The sequence below is a fragment of the Macrotis lagotis genome, chromosome 1, assembly GCF_037893015.1.
Source record: "Macrotis lagotis isolate mMagLag1 chromosome 1, bilby.v1.9.chrom.fasta, whole genome shotgun sequence".
Taxonomy (NCBI): Eukaryota; Metazoa; Chordata; class Mammalia; order Peramelemorphia; family Peramelidae; genus Macrotis; species Macrotis lagotis.
In genome coordinates, this window is record NC_133658.1 from 821,577,839 (window position 1) to 821,603,838 (window position 26,000).

At 37.7% G+C, this 26,000-nt stretch overlaps 1 protein-coding gene across 4 annotated transcripts in view; it reads right to left on the reverse strand.

Moving 5' to 3' along the window:
• Positions 1-10,927: 10,927 nt before the first annotated feature.
• ESD (esterase D) overlaps positions 10,928-26,000 on the reverse strand; it is a 33,971-nt gene continuing 18,898 nt past the window's right edge. For all 4 annotated transcript variants that reach the window (XM_074217110.1, XM_074217108.1, XM_074217111.1 and 1 more), the window contains 3 exons: positions 24,638-24,736; positions 23,311-23,478; positions 10,928-11,431 (listed from right to left, as the gene is read on the reverse strand). In XM_074217110.1, the coding sequence (XP_074073211.1) occupies positions 11,351-11,431; positions 23,311-23,478; positions 24,638-24,736 (348 nt within the window). In that variant the 3' untranslated portion in view covers positions 10,928-11,350. The remainder of the gene's footprint in view (positions 11,432-23,310; positions 23,479-24,637; positions 24,737-26,000) is intronic.

Consider the following 26,000-nt stretch of genomic DNA (forward strand, 5'->3'; position numbering starts at 1 on the left):
ATATTCAGTGGCACAATGAATAGAGTGCCAAATCTGTACTCAAAAAGAATCATCTTTCTGAGTGCAAATCTGCTTTCATTAACTGTGTGAACCTGATCAAGTCATTTAACTCTGTTGGCCTCAGTTTCCTCATCTGTAAAATGAGTTGGAGAAGACAATGGCAAACCCACTCCAGTATCATTGCCATGAAAACTCCAAATGGGATCATGAAGAGTTGAATACAACTGAAAAATGATTGAACAGCAACAGGATATTCAACTGAAAATGTCCAATAGACAGGTGATGATGATTGTCCTTTATTCTCAAAGAATATGCCATGGCAAGCAAATGAATTGGATATGAGTGAAGGGGTGCATTGATAAGTCACCGGCCTGACTTTCTCCTCCAGAGTCTTCTGGGTCCAGAAGCCAGATATGAATCAAGATGACTGAAGATGACCCCAGATGTCAGTTAATGAAGGGTAAGTAACTTATCCAAGGTCACAAGCTAATTAGTGACAAGTATCTGAGGTCAAATTTGAATTCAGGTCTTCCTGACTCCAGGGCTGGTGCTCTATCCTTTACACCGCCTAGTTTCCCTTTGTTGGAACTCAGAAAACTTGGTCTGAATATGGAGATTTAAGAGTCATCTGAAAGGATATGATAAATCCATGCAGTCCCTGTTAATGAGGTCTCTGGGGAGGTGTGTAGAAAGAGAAGAAAGCCAAGGACAATTTCTAAGAATATAAATCTATAAAATATGCAACTGTTCTACCTACCACCATTCACCAGAGTAGCTGGCCACACTAGGCCAGAAAGGAGTTGCTACAAGGCTGTTCAATTTAGCTTTAAAATCTCCATAAACTGGGCCTCTTGTACTTCAGGTATCAAAAACAAAATAAAAACAAACAAACCCTAAAACTTGAAGGAAAACAGTCTTCTATCTAAGACAGGTTCTACTCTTGCAAAATAGTTGCAATCAGTAAGTATGCTGACTCAGTTTGGTCCAGTTAGTCTTGGCCACTGCAAAAATGGATAGTCATGTTTATTATGGCGGTGAAGCCATCACAAGTGAAAGATGGATTATATAGACCCTGAATTTCCATTTCCTAAAATTGAAGCAGAAATTTGAGTCAATCTGTGTTGATTCTTTCTGAGGTTTAAAAATAAAAGTTTGGTGGGAGAGAGGAAATGCTTTCAGGGAAAATGAGCCAGTTGTTTGTCTGTGGCTTCCATTAACACAAGTATGTGAAAGTCAGCTTTGCTGAGCTGATGTTAAAAACATAAAGTCAGCCTTGTCTGGGTCTCTGCATAAACTTTCCTTCACCTTGATGTGGAGCAATTTCCCAGGTTCATATCTATGTATATGCAAAAGCTTGGCTAGCAATTTTACTAGAATAAGCAGATATTCAAATCTAGAACAATAAGACCCCTTTCCTTGGGTAAAACATTTAGGTATTTAAAGTCAAATGTCTCAGCCCAGCTCAGTCATATCAGCATCACTGACTCACTTATATCAAGCACAGACTTCCTAGATATATGGGATAATCAGCTTCATTAAGGAGAGAACAAGGAGGGGAAGTTGATAGAGCACTGAGCCTGGAGTCAGGAGAACCTGAGTTCAAATCCAGTCTCAGATACTTAATAATTACCTAGCTGTGTGACTTTAGGAAAGTCACTTAACCCTTGCAAAAAAAAAAAGCATGGAATGGGGAGCAGATCTCAAGAAGGCAAGAGAAGAGAACAGTTTATTGAAAATAGTCTAGTGACATTTCACTGAGTCTAAAATGCACTATGATTTTAGAGGGTTAGTTGTGTGTATGACTGAGAAAAAGGTCTGATATTGTAACTGGGTATTTTTGAGAGCATTCCTAAGGGAGAATCAACTCGGTTTTTTTCAGCTGTGAAATGGGAATAAAAACCCTCTCTCATAGGAGCGTGCTGCAAGGATCAGATGAGATAAAGTATGTAATAATGGGGAGATTGACCAACAAGTCCTTATTCATATGCATGAATGATGTAATCCTCTTTTGGACTTTTGGGGCACTCACAGACATTTTTGTGACTGTTTGGCTCCACTCACTACATGGAAAATAGAAGATTTTTTGATAGACTGTGAAGCCAAAACTAAATTAAAGCAAGTCTAAATTTTTTGCCTGGCTGCCATTTAAGGAGGAAAATGAACTGCTGTGGACCTCCAGATTGTGGAGAGAACTTAGGTCCTCTCTCACCCACAGCCAACATGAAACCAAGAGAGAACATGACTTTTCTCCCTGTTGAGTTCATTTTTTCCTATTGAATAGTTGTGACCTTCAAAAAAATAAGGAAGTGAGCCATTAGAAGTCTGGGAGCTAAAGAGCATGCCAAATTTATCAGAATCCAGATGGTGGAAACCAAAGTTCAAATGAACTACTTGATCCAGCCAGCACAACAGTAACAGAGATGTGGACTCATCCATCTATATACTGCTACATTTGGAAATGAATCTTGGTAGGACCAAAGCCATGAAGAAAATGTTTTTAGTTTGAACCTATTCTTCTTCTTTGGAATCGATGTAAAATAGGAGAGGGTGTACACCCAGGTGTTGGGGGGAAAGGCACTTCATTAGCTTCATAGTCAATACACCCTTGAAAAAGTTGGTTGATGCTAATTGGTCAAATGAACTGGAATGCTGATCAATGGTGATTAACAGTGGGAAGAATACTTTAAATCTAGAATTTGAGTTGATGGCATTAGAGAATCTCCACTCTGTTCCTTCAAGGGTATCCTTAGAACTGAGAATATGTAGACTTGCTCTAGGAACCAAGATTCATGTTTGAGAACCACAATTGAGATAGGATCCTTAGAGTCCATGTGGGCTATATATGGAAATCACTAGTAAAATAGAAAACACTCTACAAATGCCAGCTGTTATTGTATCTCTACTAGAGCCTTACCCTGGTGCTCCGTCAGCTCTGGGAGCTATGAAGAATAATGAAGTACAGTCTCTGGGAGTTCCTAACAACCTGGAAAGGATACAAGTACAGGTTTTCTAATGGATGAACCAATATCCAAGGACAAACCTAGATAGGTTTGGAGAGACTTAGCACTAGGAGGTCAGCAGTGAGAGAATTCATGAAATCATTATCCAAGGCATAGAAGGAATTCTGGCTTGCATCAATGGAGGGTACTAAGAGAATAATGAAATTATCATAATTTCAAAATGTGATGGATAGACTAGACAATGAGAATCCTGCCCCTAGAGCATGCCCAGATTTGCATTCTGATGAGTTATAAAGAAGATATGCAGATATTTCCCAGCTTGTTTCCAATCCAACCTTCTTTGGAGGTTTGGTGAACCTATGTGGGTGATTGGACCTAGTACAATGTAGTGATAAAGTCTTCTGGTTAGCTATAGAGCTGGAGGAGTTGATGACTCAGGAGTCAGAACTGAGCTTGTATACAAAAGAATCAAAATTTTCCTTCCTACCCGTGAATAAGAGAACTGGTGAGTTAATGGTTAGGGGAAAGTTAGTGTCTGTCATGTGTCTGTGAACACATTGCCTCTGTTCCTTTTGTGTTTATTCTTTCTTGATCTTAGGATAATAAGAATATATAGAAATCAAACTGACCAAATAAATGTCAAAAGGTTGGAAGAGCTAACAGAGGTCCCCTTGGCAACTGGAATCATTAGCAGTGGTCACTGTCAAGGGTAGCACCTGCAGATGGATGTATAAAACCAGTCACTAAAGACAGCAACATCTTCAGGAGTCATAATTGTTTTTGATGGGAAGAAATGCTGGCTATGGACTGTAGGAAGGCAGTGACAGAGAGAGACCTGTAAAGAACTCCACCTAAGGGGAGCTTCATGAGGACTCCTGAAAAGGAGAAAATGGCTCTCCAGGCCAGAAGTTTAGGGATATTTCTAACACCACCCCCCTTTCTCTATTTGTGTACCTAAACACTTTTGTACTTTAGTTTGGGGTTGGGGTTTTTTTTTGCAAGGCAATGGGGTTAAGTGACTTGCCCAAGGTCACACAGCTAGGTAATTATTAAGTGTCCAAGGTCGAATTTGAACTTGGGTCTTCCTGACTCCAGGGCCAATACTCTATCCATTGTGCCAACTAGCTACCCCACCTTTGTACTTTTAATATAAGACTTTTCCTCAGGATCTCAATGTGTGAAAGGGGAAGTTGCATTGCATTAAATTTTCTAATTACTGTTTTTGCTATATCTTCTCAGTCAATACCTTTTTCTAAAAATTAACAGTTCTAATGATTAATTAATATTATGGAGGCATGCCAGATGAGAGCTTATGAATGGCAGCAGAAAAGCCCCTGAATCTTGAGTCGACTGCCTTCTGGGGGACTCAACCTATCAATGTGAATGGGGAGGGTCAGGAGAGTGAGTGTTTAAGAATTATTGTAACACAAAAAGCTAACATAGAGTCAGGTAACCTGTTGCTCAAAGTAATTTAGAAATGTCCTCAGTAGGGGGTGGCTAGGTGGCACAGTGGATAGAGCACTGGCCCTGAAGTCAGGAGGACCTGAGTCCAAATCCCGCTCAAATACAATACTTATCTAGCTGTGTGACCTTGGGCAAGTCACTTAATCCCATTGCCTTGGAAAAACAAAAACAAAAATCGGAAATGTCTTCAGTGATATTACATATTTCACTTATTAGCTTTCCTCAACTACTATTGCTATCATTTAAAGAAGGTGCCACTAACAGAAAGAATCTCTATCACTTTTAGGATTTGATCCACAGGCTTTTACATGATTTTTTAGGACCCTTCTTGCTTCCTGCATTTGGGGCACTGTTTGGGATCAATAAGGTAACCAGACCTCTGCACCCCCCAAGGTATTCTCTTTCATATCAAACCAGCTTTGACATATGAAATAATCAAACTTACTTGATGAAAAGAGAGTTATAAAACAAATCAAGGGTATTGAATTAAACAACACTATTCTTAGCATACACCAGTGACTTTGGTAAGTCAATTAACCTTCTCTGAGCTTGCTTCTCCATGCGTAAAATAAAGATAATAACGGCTACCTCACAGCTATGTAAAGATGAAATGAAGCTCTTTTACCTATGAAGCTTCATTTGCTACATCAATTATTCATTGAAGATAGGAGGGAACCTCCTTGCAGATTAGTGAGTGCTACTCTTTGCAAAAACACCTTGTCTTAGGACTCCTTATCCAAAGCCATCTCTGTCCCAGAGCTCCTGGGAGCTAAAGTCCTCCCCAAGTCATCTTTCCTTACACATAGAATCCAGGTGATAACAGTAATGATAACGATATTCATATGAACATATACATAGTACATTTATTCTAGTTTGGCTAGAGTCACTCCTCATCAAGTGTTTATTTATTTTATAGATACATGGATTTACTTTATTTCTAATTGATTATACCAAGGCAAAAGCTATAGTGGAGATACATGGCCACATCTGTGTTCTAACTTAAACTTTTGTCCTAATCCTAGGCTGTGCCACAACAAACATAAGGTCTGAGAATTTGTTCAGTCTGCCAAGAATCGAAGATTGTTTTGAATGGCCACTGCCCTCCCATAGTTATATTTCTTGTAACCTTAGGAGTAAACAAATTTTTGAGGTATGCTTTCCAAAAACATTCATTTGGAATACAAAGTCCTTGCCAGCCTATGAAGAGCGATTTGCAAGCCTCAGTAAGAATGCCCACCATAAGGTGGCTAGGTGGTGCAGTGGATAAAGCACTGGCCCTGGAGTCAGAAGTACCTGGGTTCAAATCCGGTCTCAGACACTTAATAATGACTTAGCTGTGTGGCCTTGGGCAAGCCCTATTTCCTTGCAAAAACCTAAAAAAAAAATGCCCACCAGATTTGGTCCACTTTCACTGATTCCTGAAGGATATACCTCGTGGTTTCTCTATGCCCTTAGGCTGATGACATATCTTGCACTTCCTCCTGGTGGAGGGAAAGGGTCCAAAAAGGCTGTGAGGTGGGTCATGCTAGTAGTGAAGTCATCAAATGTCACACCAGAAAGAGTGGTAGAGAAGCTCAATCTGATGAGTTTCTTCTGGATCTGTCTCTTTATCCAGGTGACTAGTCAAGTGGGATATGACAGGAAGAGAGATAGTTCTGATCAAGAAAGGGTTAATGGCAGGGCCTGGATCTGGGTTCAGTTAGAGGGTGGCTGGAGGTAGGGTAGGAGTTGAGCTTTGGGGGAGCAGTGGGTAGTGGTCATTCAGGCCAAGCAAGGGTGCTGATCTGAGGTGGAGAACTTGATATCATCCAAGAAACATTCCTTCCTTTATCTTAGGAAGCTTAGAATATGTCCCCCTATTCTCCTGGGGCCACAAGATTGGATAATTATAATTCCTTTCACTGCCATCCCATTCATTTATTGTGCCATTTAACTTCCTGTGCTTCTCAGGTCTAAAACTCCTATCTTAACATCTCTTCAGAAAAGGGATAATGTCATTGAGTTGAAAAATCCCCTTATATAGGCCAAATACAAAACATGACTCCAGAACATAAGAGCCTGACCTAATCACTTAAACCTATTAATGGGGCAACTAGGTGGAGGGGATAGAGAATGCTAGGCTTGGAATTGGAAAGACCTGAGTGAAAATGCAGTCTCAGAATGGTTTTGTTTTTTTACCTTCATTTTTTTTTTTGGCAAGGCAATGGGCTTAAGCAATTTGCTTAAGGTCACACAGTTAGGTCATTATTAAGTGTCTGAGCTTAGATTTGAACTCGGGTCTCCCTGGCTCCAGGGCCAGTGCTCTATCCACTGTGCCACCTAACTGTCCTTGTCCTTCATTTTTGAAGGGACATCTCAGGGAGATGATGTTGTGATAAGTACATGAACTAGATTTGGGTGAGGGGGTGTTGTGCTAAGTCACCAGCCTCACTTTCTCCTCCAGAGACCCCCAGTGACCAGATATCAATCAGGACAATTGATGGTCGAATGACTTGCCCCAGGTCACACAATGACTGAGGTCAAATTTGAACTCAAATCCTCCTTACATCAGGGCCAGCGCTCTACCCACTGCGCCATCTGTCTTCCCTTAGAGGCTTTTTAATTGTGTGACCTTGGTCAAGTTACTTCTCTATTTGCCACTGAAGAAGAAAAGGACTAACCACTCCAGTGTCTTTGCTCACAGAGCTGAACACTTGGAAAACACTAAACAACAACAATCCTATTAATGACCATGCCCCAGTCTTTAAAACAAGATTTTTTTTTTTAGTTTAGTTTTTTTTTTTTGCAAGGCAAATGGGGTTAAGTGGCTTGCCTAAGGCCACACAGCTAGGTAATTATTAAGTGTCTGAGACCGGATTTGAACTCAGGTACTCCTGACTCCAGGGCCGGTGCTTTATCCACTGCACCACCTGGCCACCCCTAAAACAAACTTTTTAATAAGGCATGTTCTCATCCTTTTGTAGGAAGATTGCCCCATAAGGAAAGTTTATAAAGTTGATTTGATATAAGCTTATAAAGCTGATTGGCTTCTGCCCCAGTTAGGGTGTTATATTGTTTGCGTGTAGACTTACCCTACAAAATCCTCAGGGTTTGGATAATTAGTGGCTAGTTAACTGCAAGATTGAGCAACAAAAAAGTTCAGGGCAAAGAAATGGCCTATCCCATCACATAGACTTTAAAATCCATCTTACCTGCAGTCTGGAACCCCCTTTTTTAGGGGCCACCTACTCTCACTTAAGTACTTAATCTAGTCCCTTGCTGTACAATGGTGGGCATATCACCTAATCTCTCAGCTTCTGAATCTCCTCATCTATAAAATGAAAATAATACATAGTGAACTTAAAACTTTTAAGTCCCAACTCAATTATAGGAAGTCTTTTCTCGTCTCTCTTGATTTTAGTGCCTTCCCTCTGTTGGTTACTTCCCATTTTTCCTGTCTATATATTGGACATACTTGTTTGCTTGTTGTCACCCCCATTGGACTATGAGCTTCTAGTAGGCAGGGGTTGTCATTTTTTTTTTCTATTTTAGTAGTATATAGTAGTTTTTTAAAACTAAATATCTATTTAGTGATTGACAAAAGAGTTGTGAGCTTAGTCAGAAGATCTGAATCCCAGTTGGCTGATAATAATAATAATAATAATAATAATAATAATAATAATAATAATAATCTAGCTAATTTTTATAAAGGACCTACTATGTATTAGACAACTGTGTTAAGCATTTTATTACCTCATTTGAGCCTCTCAACCTCACTGGAAGGCATGTGCTATCATTATCTCTATTTTATAGATTTGAAAACTAAGCTTATATTACCCAGTTATTAAGGGTCTGAGGTTGGATTTGAACTCAGGTCTTTCTGACTCAAGGTCTAGCACTCTATCCACTGTGTCTCCCCAGCTCTGTCATTTGGGACAAGATACTTAACCTCTCTGATTGGGCTCCAGTTTCTTCCTTTGTAAAATGAAGGTGTTTATAGAATTATAGATCTAGCACAGGAGAGAACTTTAGTCCTTTTCTTCTTCAGTGGCAAATAGAGAAGTAACTTGACCAAGGTCACACAATTAAAAAGCCTCTAAGGGAAGACAGATGGCGCAGTGGGTAGAGCGCTGGCCCTGATGTAAGGAGGATTTGAGTTCAAATTTGACCTCAGTCATTGTGTGACCTGGGGCAAGTCATTCGACCATCAATTGTCCTGATTGATATCTGGTCACTGGGGGTCTCTGGAGGAGAAAGTGAGGCTGGTGACTTAGCACAACACCCCCTCACCCAAATCTAGTTCATGTACTTATCACAACATCATCTCCCTGAGATGTCCCTTCAAAAATGAAGGACAAGGACAGTTAGGTGGCACAGTGGATAGAGCACTAGCCCTGGAGCCAGAGAGAGAGACCTGAGTTCAAATCTATCTCAGACACAATTACCTAGCTGTGTGACCTTAGGCAAACCTTTCAAAAAAAAAAAAAAGGATGGTCAAAAAAACAAAACCATTCTGAGACTGCATTTTCAGTCAGGTCTTTCCAGTTCCAAGCCTAGCATTCTCTATCCCCTCCACCTAGTTGCCCCATTAATAGGTTTAAGTGATTAGGTCAGGCTCTTATGTTCTGGAGTCATGTTTTGTATTTGGCCTATATAAGGGGATTTTTCAACGCAATGACATTATCCCTTTTCTGAAGAGATGTTAAGATAGGAGTTTTAGACCTGAGAAGCACAGGAAGTTAAATGGCACAATAATTGAATGGGATGGCAGTGAAAGGAATTATAATTATTCAATCTTGTGGCCCCAGGAGAATAGGGGGACATATTCTAAGCTTCCTAAGATAAAGGAAGGAATGTTTCTTGGATGATATCAAGTTCTCCACCTCAGATCAGCACCCTTGCTTGGCCTGAATGACCACTACCCACTGCTCCCCCAAAGCTCAACTCCTACCCTACCTCCAGCCACCCTCTGAACTGAACCCAGATCCAGGCCCTGCTATTAACCCTTTCTTGATCAGAACTATCTCTCTTCCTGCCATATCCCACTTGACCAGTCACCTGGATGGAGACAGATCCAGAAGAAACTCATCAGAGATTGAGCTTCTCTACCACTCTGCCACCATTATCTTCTATTTCAAATGTTCTGTTTCTCTATCTTTGTAATATTTAATCTGCAACTATTTCCAGCTCCCCAATCCCCCTCAACTCTACCCATGCATCAATTCAATCCTGCCCTTTCCTTTACTGTGCCCTCTACAATTATCCTTCCAAAGTAAATGCACTCCCTTTCATCTTGGATCTCTTCCTTTCATACATCTGACACCTTCTGGTACTTCTCCAGGTTCAAACTGAGAGCCATTTCAATTTTAGAGTGGTCCTCTGTTTTTGAATCCTTTGCCTCCTTGTCCTTTCACTGCTCTTCTGCCAGATTTCAGTTTTGGATTACTTCCACTATCCACCTCCTCTCTTCTTACTCTTCAGCTACTGAACAAATCTAGAGGAAACCCCATAGCTTTGCGGACTACATCACAAATTCATATTGTAATAATGATGATGATGATGATGATAGCGAACATTTATATAGCTCTTTAAGGTTTACAAAGAGCTTTGCAGTCATTTCATTTTATCTTCATAATTGAGGTGAATTCCCTGGGTGTCCTCCCTAAAAGGTGAGGACCTGGAAGAAGCTTTCGAATGTCCAACCTCCATCCACCCCAATCAGAGGGAGTGGAGAATTTGCAGGGGTAGGGGTTGCTAAGGAAGTGCAAGTTTCAAAGTTTATTCCATCTAGTAGAATAACTTTTGTAGATAAGAAAATTGAAGCTGAGGTTAAATGATTTGCCTAGTCTCATTAACAGCATTTGAGGTACTTAGATTTTCTTAAATCCAGGTCCAACAAGACAGCCCTTTTATTTTAATGGATTCATTTCTCTCCTTACAGAAGCTATTCCAATTTTTTTTTCTCATTTGAAGGACTTTCATCTTATTTTCTTGAAAAACCTGAGGCCATTTGATGTGAACTCCCTCTTTGGCATCATCTCCTCTCCTTTCCTCTATCTTTGACAATGAGGTGACCCCTTTCCTTGCCAAGACCAATCCCTTGGCATATGCACTTGATTACATCCCCTCTAATCCTTTCCTGCTGATTGCATCATCATTAATCATTCCCATGTTCTTCAATCTTCAAACTTCCACTATCACCTGGTTCCTTTAGTTCTGCTTTCAAACGTATCAAAGTTATGAAATGGAGACCTAGTCAGGAAGCTCAACAGTTAGAAAAGCAGGAAAAATATATATTCTTTCCTCCTTGGGTTTTTAGTGATACTACTTTGCTCAAGTTTGCTTCCCTCCTCTCTAACTGCTCTTTAGTATTCTTTGCTTGTTCAGCATGTTAAGAGAGTTCCTTATTCACCTGCTGGATATAGTTGACACAGTAACTTGAAAAGAGGGATAAGTCACTCATCCATCCCATCAACCACATGTGGCTAACAAATCTTTATCCTTAAAGAAAGCTTAAGAGAAAGAATTTAGCACAACAAACATCATTGCATGAAGTCTCTTTATTCAATACTGAAATACAATTCCATAATTTAGTTCTCTAAGAACTGATACACCCAATGATCAACAATTTATTATGTTGACATCTGCTGAATTCTTTACAGTCAACTGAGATCATTTACATATTCTGTGATCCTTTACACTTAATTTTACACAGAGATTTCAAACTGTCCCTAGGTTATGATGAGTCTTCTACCAGGGCATTTATGGGGAACAAAAAGGAATAAGATTGCTTGATTATACATATAAATTTATTCAGGTTGGGGTCAACCTTTGATAAAAATTAGAAGTGAATGTTCATTAGGCAATAATTTTTCTTGTATAATTCTCTCTTTTCAAAATTTCTGATTAATGGTAACTTTTATAATTATGAGATTATATAAGAAGCTTTATGCATTTAAGTATTTTGCATGATGTCTGATGTGATCATTAATAAAAGTTGCAATGAAGTAGTAGTTATGATCATAACCCTGGAAAAGAAAACATACAGAGATGATCACCAAAACATATATATACATATATATATACACACACACACAGTAATAGTAAGGACTAAAGAATTAGATTCATTCCATCCAGTTTCTTTGCTTGAAAGAAGTTCATAATAAAAAATAAAAGAATTTCTATATACATACTTTGAAGTTTTCATTTTATATTTAAACCACAATGTACTTTGTAACATTTTAAACTACAAAAATGAGGGAAAAAATTGGCATTCTACAGAGACTGGCTTATATCACCATTTCATTAATAAGCTAAGACAAGAAGATATCAGTACATTAATGAAATTTAATATCCTGTGTGGAGTAGAGTTGTGTGCTGTCACTCCCAAGAACTGTGACACCATTCATTGGAATTTCATAAATATGGAGGGAAAAAAAACTGAGTTTCAAGTTGGACAAGGGAAATACTATTCAGTCAATAATGAAGTGAATCTCAAGTAAAAAATATGTACATATAAAATAAAAATTTGGAGAAAACAGACACAGTCATAGGCGCACACACACAAAAATTTTTCCTGGACAGCAAAAGTATCTTAGATCTATAATTCTGGGGACAGCTCTCACATCTCATCATTTTCAAATGACGTTAAAACACAGTTACAGAGCAAATCAGTTAGACTCAATGGATACTGGAAAGAATTAAATAAATATTTATATATTAAACAATATATACCACTTATCTACCACATTTCATTAAAATCCCATTTAAAAATGTGATATACATAATCAGGTTGGCCCAATATAAGATGCCTTCCTTGTTCCTTTTGCAGAGATTGGGGACTACAGGTGTGGAATATTGGGTATTATATCAGACTTGAATATATTAATTGGTTTTGTAGAAATGTATAATTTTACTGTAAAAAGTTAGAAAAATCAAATTTAAGGAACTTATCTTGCTACACTTTATCAGTGATATATCAAGTATGGCCAAAGTCTATCAAAATGAACTGACTTCAGGCAAAAAAGAGAGACTCTGCATTGCTCATTAAAGCCATCAAGATACAACATACACCACACGGAGACATAAACATGGAATGGGGGAACAGCCCGCTAAGGAAATTTCACTATCTACTCTGATGATAGGGCTCTATGTGGAATATGTTCAATTACAGACTTGAACAAGGAACTTCTCAAAAGTCTGCTAGAAATTAAATGACTTTCTGGGGTCCTATGATGCTATTGCGGGGGGGGGGGGATCATAATCCCTCATTGTCAAAGAAAGTTAAGGGAAATTTAGGAAGGCTTTTCCAGTTTTCAAATTAATTCTAGTTCTCTATTCAATAGCAGAAGTTTGATGAGAAAAAATTGAGAGAGTAGATACTTAAAAAGCCCACTAAGAGCCATTTAGAAAAAAAACAAACAGGGGGCAGAGCCTCTCCTAGGTGTTCTCTCCATAATATTTCAAAAATCTTAAAATTAAGACTCTAACTAAATTTGTGAGAGAAAGAACTCATAGACAAATCCAGTGAAGCAATTCTCTAGACCAAAAATAGTGGAAAGGTTCTGCTCCACCAGGTTAGAGGGATGGCCCACCAGAGTGAAGAAACTTCAGGCTCCAGGAAGCAGCCCCAGGGCACCTGAGCTCACAGAAGAAGGGCAGTTTCCTGACCTATACCCCAGGGAGCACCGGGCACAAATTGCAGGATCAGTGGAGTGGAACTCTGCTGGAGCCAGCACAAGAAGCCTAGGCCCTCAGGGCAGATGCAGCAGTCAGCTCGGTCAGCTCAGCAGCCCCCAGTCAACTGAGCCTTGAGTGCTCAGCCCACCAAAGGTAGGGGAGTGGAGAGAGACTTCAGAGGTCTGTCCTCTGTACCTGGAACAGGACTCTTGGGCTCTGACCACATTCAGATCCTGATTGCAGTCTAGGCCCTCCTATAGAACAGGACCCCCCCCCCCACCTCAGCCCCCTGGCAGAGGGGGGCACTTGTGGTCATTCACAGACCAGAAGGAAAGTCAGAGCTTCACACACTGAGGTCCTTGTGGGGGGGGGGGGTGCCAATAATATTCAAAAGCTCAGGAAGCACCCCAAAACTAGGCACAGGCTGGAAAAATGAGTAAACAGAGAAAAATGAGGAACACCATTGAGAAATACATTGTCTATGATCCCAAGAAGGATCAAAATACTCAATCTGAAGATGAGGAGGTACAAGCTCCTGTATCTAAAGACTAAATCTAAAGAAAAATGGAAATTGGACTCAGGCTATAATAGACCTCAAAAAAGATTTTGAAAAATGAAGTAAGGGAGATAGAAGAAAAGTTGGGAAAAGAAATGAGAGAAGCAGGAAAAACATGAAAATGAAGTCAGCAGCTTAATCAAGGAGATCCAAAAAAAAAAATGCTGAAGAAAATGGACAAAACAGTTCAAAAAAGTTACTGAGGAGAAGAATGCTTTAAAAAGCAGAATTGGGTGCAGCTAGGTGGCACAGTGGATAGAGCACCAGTACCTGAGTTCAAATCCGGCCTTAGACACTTAATAATAACCTAGCTGTGTGGCCTTGGGCAAGCCACTTAATGCCATTTGCCTTGCAAAAAAACAAAACAAAACCACAAACCTAAAACAAAATAAAAATAAAAAGCAGAATTGGCCAGATGGAAAAAAGATATAAGAAAGCACTCTGAGGAAAACAAATTCTTCAGATGTAGAATGGAGCTAAAGGAAGCTGATGACTTTACAAGAGGTCAAGACACAATACTTCAACACCAAAAGAATGAAAAATTAGAAGAAAATGTGAAACATCTCACTGAAAAAACAACTGATCTGGAAAACAAATTCAGGAAAGATAATTTAAAAATTATTGGGATACCTGAAAGTCATGATCAGGAAAAGAGCCTTGACCTCATTTTTAAAGAATTCCTACAGGAAAATTGCCCAGATATCCTAGAAACAGAGGGCAAAATAGAAACTGAGAGAATCCATCGATATCCCCTGGAAAGAGAACCAAAAAATCAACCCTCAGGAATATTATAGTTAAGTTCCAGAACTCCCAAGACAAAGAGAAATTATTTCAAGCAGCCAGGAGGCTGATACAATTCAAGTATCGTGGAGTTGCAGTCAGGATCACACAGGACTTAGCAACAACTACATTAAGGGCTCACAGGGCTTGGAATATAATATTCTGCAAGGCAAAAGCTTGGAATGCAACTGAAAATCAACTACCCAGCAAAACTGAACATCTTCGAGGGGAAAAGATGGACTTTCAATGAACCAGGGGAATTTCAGTTATTCGTGTTGAAACAACCAAAGCTGGAAAGAAAGTTTGACCTTCAAATGCAGGGACTCAGGTGAAGCATAGAGAGCAGAAGAGTAGGATAAAATATGAGACTTAATGATGTTGAACTGCATGTATTCCTGAATAGAAAATGATACTGATAATACTCATAAGAAACTTCTCATTTAATAAAGCAGGTAAAAGGAGCTGAATTTGAAGATATAATATACTGTAAAAATGGAGTCAATGGCTAAAAGGGAAAGTAATGGGAGTAAGAGAAAGGAGAGGTGGAATAGGCTAAGATATTTCTTACAATAAGATTTTTTTTAATGCAATGAATTATTGCAATGATATGGAAGGGGGAAGGCGAGGGGAAAATGAGGGAACCTTTGCTCTCATCAGAGGTGGCTTGGAGAAGAAACAGCATACACCTCAATGGGGTATAAATATCTAGAGTAAAAAGGAGAGATGGGGAACGGGGAAAGGGGGGATGTGAGTGATGGAGGAGAGGGTGGATCATGGAGGAGAGTGGTCAGATATAACACATTTTCTTTATTACTTCCTGCAAGGGGCTGGTATTGGATGGCCTGTCTGGGACCACAGGACCAGGTGGTTGCTGGGCCTTAGGAGAGGAATGTGGGCTCAGGGCCTCTTGGTCCCAGAGCTGGTGATCAGTTTGATGCACCACTCAGCTACCCTACAGCACATTTTAGAAGAGGGACAGAGTGCAAGGAGAGAAAAATTATAGTATATGGTAGTGGGGAGGTATGAATGGAGGGAGCTGCAATCAGCAATAGCAATGGTGGAAAAATATGGAAGTAGCTTTTGTGATGGACTTATCATAAAGAATGTGATCCACCTGATTCAGAGCTGGTGGTATTGGAACACAGACTGAAGCACATTTTTTTTCTCTTTACTTTATTTCTCATGAGGGTCTACATTCTTTTGGGGGAGGGGATATTATGTTTACTCTTAAACATGAATATTTTAGGAATTATAAAAAAAATCACTTGTACAAAAATAAAAATTAATTAATTAAAAAAAGAAAAAACAAACAATAATATCATCTGGTATTTAAGAGTCTAGAGACTAATTACTAGAAACTACAGAAGATGAGTCAGTACATTTTCTGACTCTTGTACCATGCTATAAATGTCTGGGAATCAGCAACTAAGAAATACTTCTAGATCAAAGTCATGGAAGTAACTCAAAAGCAATCCATCTATTCTTTGCCTCAGACTACACAATCAATCTGACAAGAGTGTTGCCTTATTAGGACTAAGCTCTGGTTTATTTGATTTCACATTTCCATTTCGTAACTTTGGCAAGTTTGAAAGGCAAGAAGGAAAAAAAAATCCTTCATTTAGGTCACAACTGATTAGAAGGATATAAAGCTTAGAGAAAGAAATGATATATAGGAGAAAGATAACTAGATAAGGAGAAAAGATTCTGGAGAAAATTCAAAGGGAACTAATTATTTAAGCTTCTCAGGGTTTCTTTTTTAAATTTTATTTATTTAAGGCAATGGGGTTATGTGACTTGCCCAAGGTCACACAGCTAAGTAATTATTAAGTGTCTGAGGCTGGATTTGAACTCCGGTCCTCCAGACTCCAGGGCCAGTGCTCTATCCATTGTGCCACCTAGCTGTGGAATGTAATAGAATGTACAAGAATGTAATAGAAAGAGTACAAGATAGAGTTCAAAGAGTACAAGACCTGAGTTCAAATCCTGTCTCTAAACACTAGCTGTGTCATGGGCAAGTTACTTCATTTTCCTGAGCCTCAGTTTCCTTATCTGTAGAATGGAGAAAACAATATTTTAAAGACCCACTTCACAGGGGTGAAAAAAGAATTGTACAAATCTGAAACTGCACTATAAATGTGAACTTTTTTTCCCTCTTTTGCAGAACAGCGACCACCTCTCAGCCACTCTACAGGCAGAAGCTTGGCCCTTCTGCACACCAGACCGAACCTGGCATGGATTTCTCAAACTCACAGAATCTCTCCTAGGAGGTGAGACTGTATTAAAGAGAACAGTGGGATCTGAATCCCTTGCCTGGCTGACTGTTCCTACAGAGATGCCTCAAAACTCAGTTCAAGACCTGTGGGAGTCCAGATTTCTTTCTCTCTTCTTAGTTAAGGATACATTTCTCTCCCTGCCTACTGAGCAGTTAGTTTAGGACCTGCAGGAACACTTAAAGAACCATGTTTCTTTGCACATGGCCCCTCTTCCTGACATAGGGGATGGGAAAGGACATAATTTTCCTCTTGCCTTGGGAACAAAAAACAATCAAATCAGAGCTACCATTGCTAGAAAGGAAAGTCAACAGATTGCCCTTTGACTCCCATTTACCATTGTGTGGTAACTGAGGCTTCCATGAAAAACTGCCCCTCCAAGGCCACACTACCTCTACTTGTTGCCTTTCCCAATTAGAATGTCAGCTCCTTGAGAGCAGAGTTCTTGGCTTTGACAGTTCTTTCCTCCAGTACCTGAGACAGTCACCATTTAGTGAGTCCTTCTATTTTGTTTAATGTGACAGTCCTCTCTGGCTCAATCTGTTGTCCACCTATCCCTCACCTCTCACTTTTAATTGAATCTGCTTCCCTTGAGCAGCTGTATTTTTCCTCTCTCGAACCAGTCCTGCTTTCCAACTTCTGCCCTCTCACTTTCTCTGGGCTATCTCTATTACTCTCCAGACCAAGTACTCCTACTTCTGTATCACTGAGCTATTACATAAAGAGTCCTACACTTCTGAGCACTTACAAAGTTAAGATTTCAATGGGAGGTTATTACTCCTAGATGGATGGATCTGAGTGAAGGAAACAGATTTGCTTTCTGGGAAAAGCATTTCAAAAAAGATATGGATTTTAAACTTTGCTGCAATTAGCATCTTACTCTACAATTCAGTAACCATTCAAATGAATTTAATAAACACTGAATTTCAGAGTATTAATGCCTATAAATCCTAATGGAATTTTACATATTCCCTGAGAATTTCAAAATTCAAAGCATATATTCAAACTTCCATTTTTATTTTCAGTAATATTAGTGCTTGTAGAATCAAAACCTAACTTTCTGTGGAAAAAAAGTAAATATCATGAGGATGAGGATATGAGAAACCAAGAATGATTAATTTAAGGAATTAAAACAGAGTGATACATCCTGGAAAAATACAGATTGTTGTCAGTCAATGAATATTTTTAAGTGTCAGAAATTTTGCTAGGAGCTAGGCATACCTAACAATGTAAAATACAGCCCATTTTTCAAAAAATCAACGGCCAGTTCAATGGGGACACAACATGACAAGATATAGGATAAATCAGAGATAATTACTAGATAGAAGGCACTAGTGCTTGGGGGAAATCAGAAAAGACTTCTGGTAGAAGGTGGGGGGTCTTAGCTGGACCAAGGTATAAAGTTTTAAATACCAAACAGAGGGCTTTATATTTGCTCCTGGAAGTGATAGGAACAACTGGAATTCTTTGGGGAGAAAGGAGAAATAGTCAGACGATGACTTTGACAACTGAATGGAGGATGGACTGGAGAGGAAGGTATGTAATAGTTCAAAGATGAAATGAGAAGAACCTGCCAAAAGGTATACAAATGTCATTGGAGAGAAGGGGACACATGTGAGAGATGTAAAGTAGATAAAATCAACAGGTCTTGGCAACACATTGAAGGAGAAGAGTCAAGGATGATACCTAGGCTTGTGAGTCTAGGTGCCTGGGTGACTGGAACTCACAACACGAAAAGGGAAGTTAGGAAGAAGGAAAGGTTTAGGGAAAAAAGATAATGAGTTCAGACTTAGATGTATTAAGTTTAAGATGTCAAAGAGGCAATTAAAGTGCAAGACTGGAGAAGTAGGTTAGAGAATCGATGTTTGTTGAATCCATGGGAGTTAACAAGATCAAGTGAAAACCTCTAAAGGGAGAAGACGTGCCAGGCCAGGGTCCTGTGGATGCCAAAGCTCACTGGGTAGCAAAGGAGACTGAGAAGGAATGATCAGATAGGTAGAAGCATAAGGAGGAAATGTCAAAAAAACCTAGAAAGAAAAGAATGTCGAGGAGATCTAGATTATTAGATTTCATGATTAAGGGACTGTGAAGAGAAAGATTTAAGTGTGTTCTCTTTTTACCAGTTTGAAGTTTAGATTGTGAAGATGAAGAAGAAAAAAAAACGGGAAGAAGTTCTGGTGACTTTACTGACTATATTTTACCTTTTTGGTAAATTCCTTTCCTAACTAGACCATTTTGCCTCAATAAAATGTGGTAATGAAATTGCTGGTTGCTCTGGGTCATTAAAGGGGAAGTGTCTTCCTCCTCCCCCACAATAAACTTTAAAATAAAAAAGTCTCTGACAGCAAAATTCTATTTGAAGCTTCGCTTAAAAAAAAAACCAAGCCATATGCTTTTTCTTCCATGCAGGTCTCTAAGCTGAATCAGTATTCTAGGTACTATGCTGGTTGCTGACACTGAAAGGCAATGTTTTTCTTCATCTCCTCAAAAGCCAGAGTTCAAAATAAATCACAAATTAACTCTTCAAGAAGGATTGTCAAAGAAAGGGAAAAAAAAGACTTCTTGTGTTTCTCACTTGTGGATGGTAAGGATCTCTCTACCACAGTCCTATTCTGATGTCTCTTCTGGGAGCAGAGGTAACCTAGAGTTCTCTATGCTAGCTCTTAGTATTTCTGAGCCAAAAATGCTTAAAAGTTAAGACCATAAGTGATCCTGTTTGGGTAAGCTCATCACAAAACTGGAATTTTTTTTATCCATTCTACTCTTCAAAGATCATTTACTTGGTTGTTTTAATCTGCACTGAGGGTAACCACCCTGACAAAATCAGAGATCTTTGAGGTATAATTAAGATAGTTGCCTAAATTGGCATAAATAGTATTTTATTTCTAGATCTATAAACAGAAGTTCCTTGGGCACCAGAGAAAATTACAAATCCTTCTCTCCTGAAGTCTCTAAAGACAGGACATGACCGATGGCATGCCTCAATCCATTATGTAACTTCTACAAGCGAAGAACAACAGCTCCCAGCCTGCTCCCTTGGTACTTTTACAGTTTTTAGAATGCTGGATTCTAGTTCTTGCTTTGCCATAAAATCATTTACTCTCTCTGAACCCAGTTTTCCTCATTCTGACAAAATAAGGGGAACTGACTAAATTCCAGCTCTGTATGTGATGTTAAGCAGATGATCAAATTTTCAGCCTTTGGGTAAACCAAAGACTAGAGAGGTTTTTGTCTGGAGTCAAGGCCCAGCACATTTCCATTCATTTATTTATCTAATAACAGAGAGCCTAAACAAAACCTAGTTTAGATTGTATAAGTCAGACCTTCTCTGATCTTGTCAGAATGAAAGCCAAGGGAAAACTGTGTCTAAACTGAATAATGAACTAGGCCACCCACAGCAATTTCAAAGTTTCCTTACTCTAGAGTTGTTGAATGAATACTTTATCTTGGCCCTGGCCTAAGTCTAGACTAACAAATTTCTCAGTTGCCAAGAAGAAAGATATTTGGAAAATAGCAAGTTTCTCTCCTCATTGTTCACCAAATCTCTGCCACTTCCACAGTCTCCCAAAGTTCTGAGCCTTTGTTGAAAGGCTAACACTATTGTAGTCACATCAGAATTTCCTGGAACAGTCCCTGGACAGAAAAGATATCTGATGCGGTTTGCCAAGAAGTGTAATCTATTTAGAAACACACAATCTGTTATATCACTTATGGCTAAACCTCTCCAAAACACTATTTACCTAATTACAGACTTAATTTACTCAAAACTGAAATATCTGATGGTTTGATTGGTACATTTTAAAATACTTAAATGAATAACTATAATTTTTTCTATTATTAAAAAGAAATCTGAAGAAAGAAAAATGAAATCAAATATAAATTCCCTTCTCTCCAGGGCAATGCACCAGAAGTCTCTGTTTTAGATTTTGAAAAAAGTTTTTTTTCTTTTACTGTAACAATATATTTATAAAATTACATTAAAATTTATTTGACATTCATTTTTAAAAGTTACTTTACTGAAAGGATTACCTAATGGAACTAGGATTTTATGGTTCCTTTTATTGTTGTCAATAAAATATATTTCATGCTTTTACCAGCAGACCATATTTTCAGTCACATAGTTAACTGAAAGATGTTTGTTGGTTATAAAAAAGAAGGAATATAGCAGAGCAAAATGCACAATGAAAACCTTTCCCAACAATCTATCTCCAATGCCTTAATGTTCCTTGTACTTTTTCAAGATTCCAGGATAGTTGTAACTGCAGAAATCACTGTGTTCAATGATCTGATCATTAGAGACATTCAAGCCAAAGGTGTCTGATACTGTCAAAGAAGATAACTCTCAGAATCCAAATACAAGAGGGAGTGACTCTGAATGCACCAGTTGGTAGGTTTCCTTGTGCTGACTATATCAAACTCCTAGATACTACAGGGTCTTTTCAATGAGAATTATTATAATTAATTCAAAAAAGACAATTTTACTCATTAAAACTGAACGAATATAGAATTATTATTGTCCCTAGACCACAACATGGTATGAATGTATTTGTGTCTGTGTATATGTGTGATTGTGTGTGGGACAGATAACTGGAGATGAGGAATGAGCTAAGTTCAGAACTGAATAGGAAGAAAACAGGTTGGATATAAGTCAAATCATCCCAAGGGATGATAGGAAATGACAGACTTACGAAATTACTCAATACTTCGAATGATTCCTAAGCTGTCCTCGTTTTTTAAAGGTCAATACTCCAGGGCTGCAAATAAGAGAACTCCACAATCCCTGATAAATCAAAATTGCTAGTCATAACAAAAGGCAATGAAGAGAGACACTGGGTAAGTAAGATGCAGCACATTACCAACCACGACTGACACACAAGTAGCAACGTAATAGATAATATCCGTGAAATGTATGGTCAGAAAAAAGAGGCTGACTGGTCATATAGTAAGAATAAAGGATAACTGGTGAACGGTGCAAATGCTGCACCGATAGCCATGGAATGTCAGCCACTGAACACAGGTTAATCCTATAAAGTCTGGGATTGGGGAATCATTCCCAGGAGGGCATGTCAATCAACAGAGAGGTAGTACAACTACCATAATGTGGAGACATACCATTTTTCAATGTTAAAAAGGTCGCTGTCAAACACTTAAAAAGGTTGCTTGGAAGAGCACAGAGATGGCCATCTGCAATGGAGAGAATTTAGATATATACATCTAGGAGATCTTCAGAGCCATGTGAATACTAAGATAAGATGGTTGGAAAACACTAAATCTTATTGCTATATATTTACTTGTTATGCTTATACAAGAATGAAAAAATCAAGACTACTTTAAAAATATTCCTACTGTTAGAGGATAGTTTAGTCCTCTTCTTCAAAAATATAACTTGAAAGATTTCTAGATAGAAAGAAGCAGTGTTAATAATAAAAGCTCACTTAAAATACTATTATTAATGACATTATTTACTTGCTTTTCTGAAAGGGAGATAGATATTTTCCTTCTGATGATGGTACATAGACATTTTTCTATGTCTTTGCTTAAGGGAGATAAGTCATATAGCAGATAGAGCATCAGAAAAATCTGAGTTCAAAGTGACCTCAGACACTAGCTGTGTGACCCTGGGCAAGTCATTTAATCTGCCTCAGTTTACTCAAGTGTACTGCAGAGATAATAATAAAACCTATTTCCCAGAGTTCTTATGGGATAAAAATTTAATAATCTTTATAAAGTTCTTTGTAATCCTTTAAGTGCTATATAAAGGTTGATTGTTGTTGTTGTTGTTATCTGAACTGTGAATTCTTTATTTAATTTTCTTTCATGCCTTAAGAAATACTTCTAAATCCAAAGAAGGAAAGTCCTGTTAAAGAGATAACTTCCTTCCTTTTATCCATAGGTATCTAATCATGGTAGAATGGCTGAAGTTAGGAATTACAGGAAAGATAGAAATAGTTAATGATCCAAACTTCTAGTTTTTACTTAGTCAGGTCTTCAAAGTTGCTTTGTAACCTATTTTTCCCATGCTAATTATATGGCAGTAGTTCAAAAAACTACAGCAATTTCTTTTACAACAAGATGACCCAGTGGATAGAGCACTGGCCTTGGAGTCAGGAGAATGGGAGTTTGAATTCTGCCTCAGACACTTGACTAGCACTAGTTGTGTGACCTTGAGCAAGTCACTTAACCCTGATTGCCTCAGAATCCAAGGCCATCTCCAGTTGTCCTGATTCATATCTGGCCATTGGACCCAGATGGCTCTAGAGGAAAAATTGAGGCTGGTGACTTAGCACAGCATCCCCCCTCACTTCAAATCCAATTCACATGCATTTCATGATTATCACCTCCCTAATATCATGGTCTTCTTTAAGAACCAAGGCCAAAAAGCATATTTAAAAAATACTTCTTAACTATGAAAAATATCTATTTCCTTTAAATGGTTTCTATTTGGCACAGAAATTACTGTAACACAACAGGACATTAACTTTCATATATGCCTTGAAGGAACAACCAGAAATATTAGGGAAAGACAATTCAAATTTAGATTAAAAAAAAAGCCCTGACAACAAATTTTTTTGAGTCAGATAATGGTGCACAAATTCAAGAGAAATACTTTTTTAATACTTGCCTCTTGCAATCTAAAAACAACTGGAATTTTCCTTTCTGCAGAGGCAGCTATAAAGTTGTCAGGAAGTAATTGCCCATCTTTAAGAAACTGGTCATCTTTGCCTTGATCAATTAATATGTCCAACTGAGAATCTGGATAAGACTTCACAAGATGAGTGGCATCATATGCCTGTAAGTAAAAGGAAAAAATTCAAAACTACTTTTTACAATGCTCAAAAAAAAAGAAGATATTTTATAACATTTAATATTCTGGAAACAATATATCAAAGTAAGGCAGGAACACGGAATGCTTCTACAAGAGTGAAACAAATTAAAAGCAACCCAGATTACAAGGCTGATAATATCTGAAACCTGTTTTTAAGTCTTAAGTGAAGCTCTTAAAGCTCTACATATTTCAAGATAATTTTAAGAAAATATTTTTTAGAAATTTAGTTCTAGGGTCCAATACTTAGAAGTTGGTAGAGATTAGAGATATCATAAGAATAACAAATAATTTCACTATATTTCCCCCAAAAAAAGGATAATTTTAAAAGTTTTAATTAAAAAAATCTCCTGGATTCAACTTCCCAATTTCTAGCTTCTTCCTTGCTTTGATTAATCCTCCTCACAAAAACAAGGCTCATCTTCCTTGAGCACTTTTTGTTTCATATCGTTTACTTCTGACTATGGAGCAACTTAGTCAGCTCTCAAATCTGGCTCCTATCAAATCATTATTAAAGATGCTTCTAATTCCTTTCTTTCCCCTCCACACTGAGATACTCTGCATTCCAACCAGAAAGACTTTCTGGAACCCCAGAAACACACATGAGTATTCTTCTACTTCTAGCCATATCATGTGACTTATCTTTCTTCTCCCCTCCCCATATATGAATAAAAACTTCATCTATTTTTGTGCATATATATGTATCCCAGATACAAGTCTGTCTCACATCAGTAATTTTTCATTCCAATAAGAACAAATGTTGTTAACAAGGAAGTCTCATTTACATATCTAAGTTCGTCACAGTCTGACAGAATACATAGCACTGTCAAAGAGAGAGTAAAGTGGTGGGTTAATCTACATTTTAAGAAATAACAGAATACAGGCTTTTTTTAAAAGTAAGAAATACAAATTATCTCTTCATCATTTAGGACTATTACTGGAACATCCTTTTCATAAGCTACCTACTATAATTAATCAACATTTAAAATCAAATTTTTCATCATATGTATATTCTATGATGAAATTAGACCCTTAAATTTTATATAACCTTAAAGTATGGTTAGGCATGTATGATCTCTTTTTTTAAAGATTTTAATATATCAGGTATGAATTATTTAATACTTACCTCCCATTTACTTTGATCTGATCCTAAATATCCACTGAAGGCTTTTTTCCCCCAAGGACAGAGCATTGGATTGCAGATTGGAGAGAATGCTGACACAGACTTTAGAAACAAAGAAACCAAGTTTCAAAACCAGTCATTTTAGAAGACAATATTTGAACTGATAGATAGAAAATGATTAAGAAGCTACTGACTCATGAAAAGGTTTGTGAACAAATTTCTTAAAATATCTTTTGCTATGACTGAAAGTGCTTCAAGGGCCAAAACAAGCCCACTAAATAATCTGATAAATTGCTAGCAAACTGTGGGTGCTGAAATAACACAAATCAATAACTTGTTATTGATAAAATATGCTTATTAAATAAAAGGAACTTCGTGTTGAGCACTTTTCCTTCTGTTGACTTTAAACAACAAAAATAAATTAACTTGTTGAGATATAATATCTTAAGAGAGTAAATGGCACTTAATTTTGAAATACTCTGTTAGTAAGAAAGATACACTGGAATTTAAATAGCATTACTACTAATAATGGTACAAATTTTTTTCCATATAATTTTGAATTCTATACCACTAACAAACATGTAACTCAGCAACATTTACCATTTTGTTTTATAGAAGTTGAAATTCAAAGTAGAGATATTTTTATGCTTCAAAGAATTTATATTTTATTATACTTAATTATAAGAATTTATACCTTATACATAATCTTACAGTCTATTAGATTTAATAATCTTTTTCAAAACATGAAAAATGCAAACATGTTCTATTTTTGTATCAGGGAGTAGAAAATTGTTTTAACACATACTGAAAAGATGTTTAATTTTTTAAAATATCCACCACAACAGGAAGCTGATTCAATTTCAAAACAAATCTTGCCATAACAAGAAGTCTCTACTATGGATATTTTTCTCTTTGAATCAGGGATTTGGAATAATTTAGCATCTAATTCCTTAGGATTGGACATAAAATGGACCATGAAAGTCCTATGCTTCCTTTCTTTGAATCCTTGGCCAACAAGGATTCAAAGAAAAGAAGAATAGTGTTACTGCCAAGAATCACATTTACAATTTTCTTTGCAATTCCCAATAGTACACTGCTCTCCATTGTATAATGAACTGAACATAGAGGATTCAAGGTTACTAACTGACAAGAAAATATGTAAATATTTGGAATATGCAAAAGAGAAAATTAACACTCTTACCTAAAGAATTTAAGACTGCTTAAAAATATGTTAATGAATAATCTCAACTGCTATCATATAAAAGGAAAACTGAATTAGACTAGAAAAGAAACTTAACCCTCATATTAAGTCACCAGTTAAGACTTTTACATGTTGAAACTAGTTTAATTCTATACCTTAAATTTA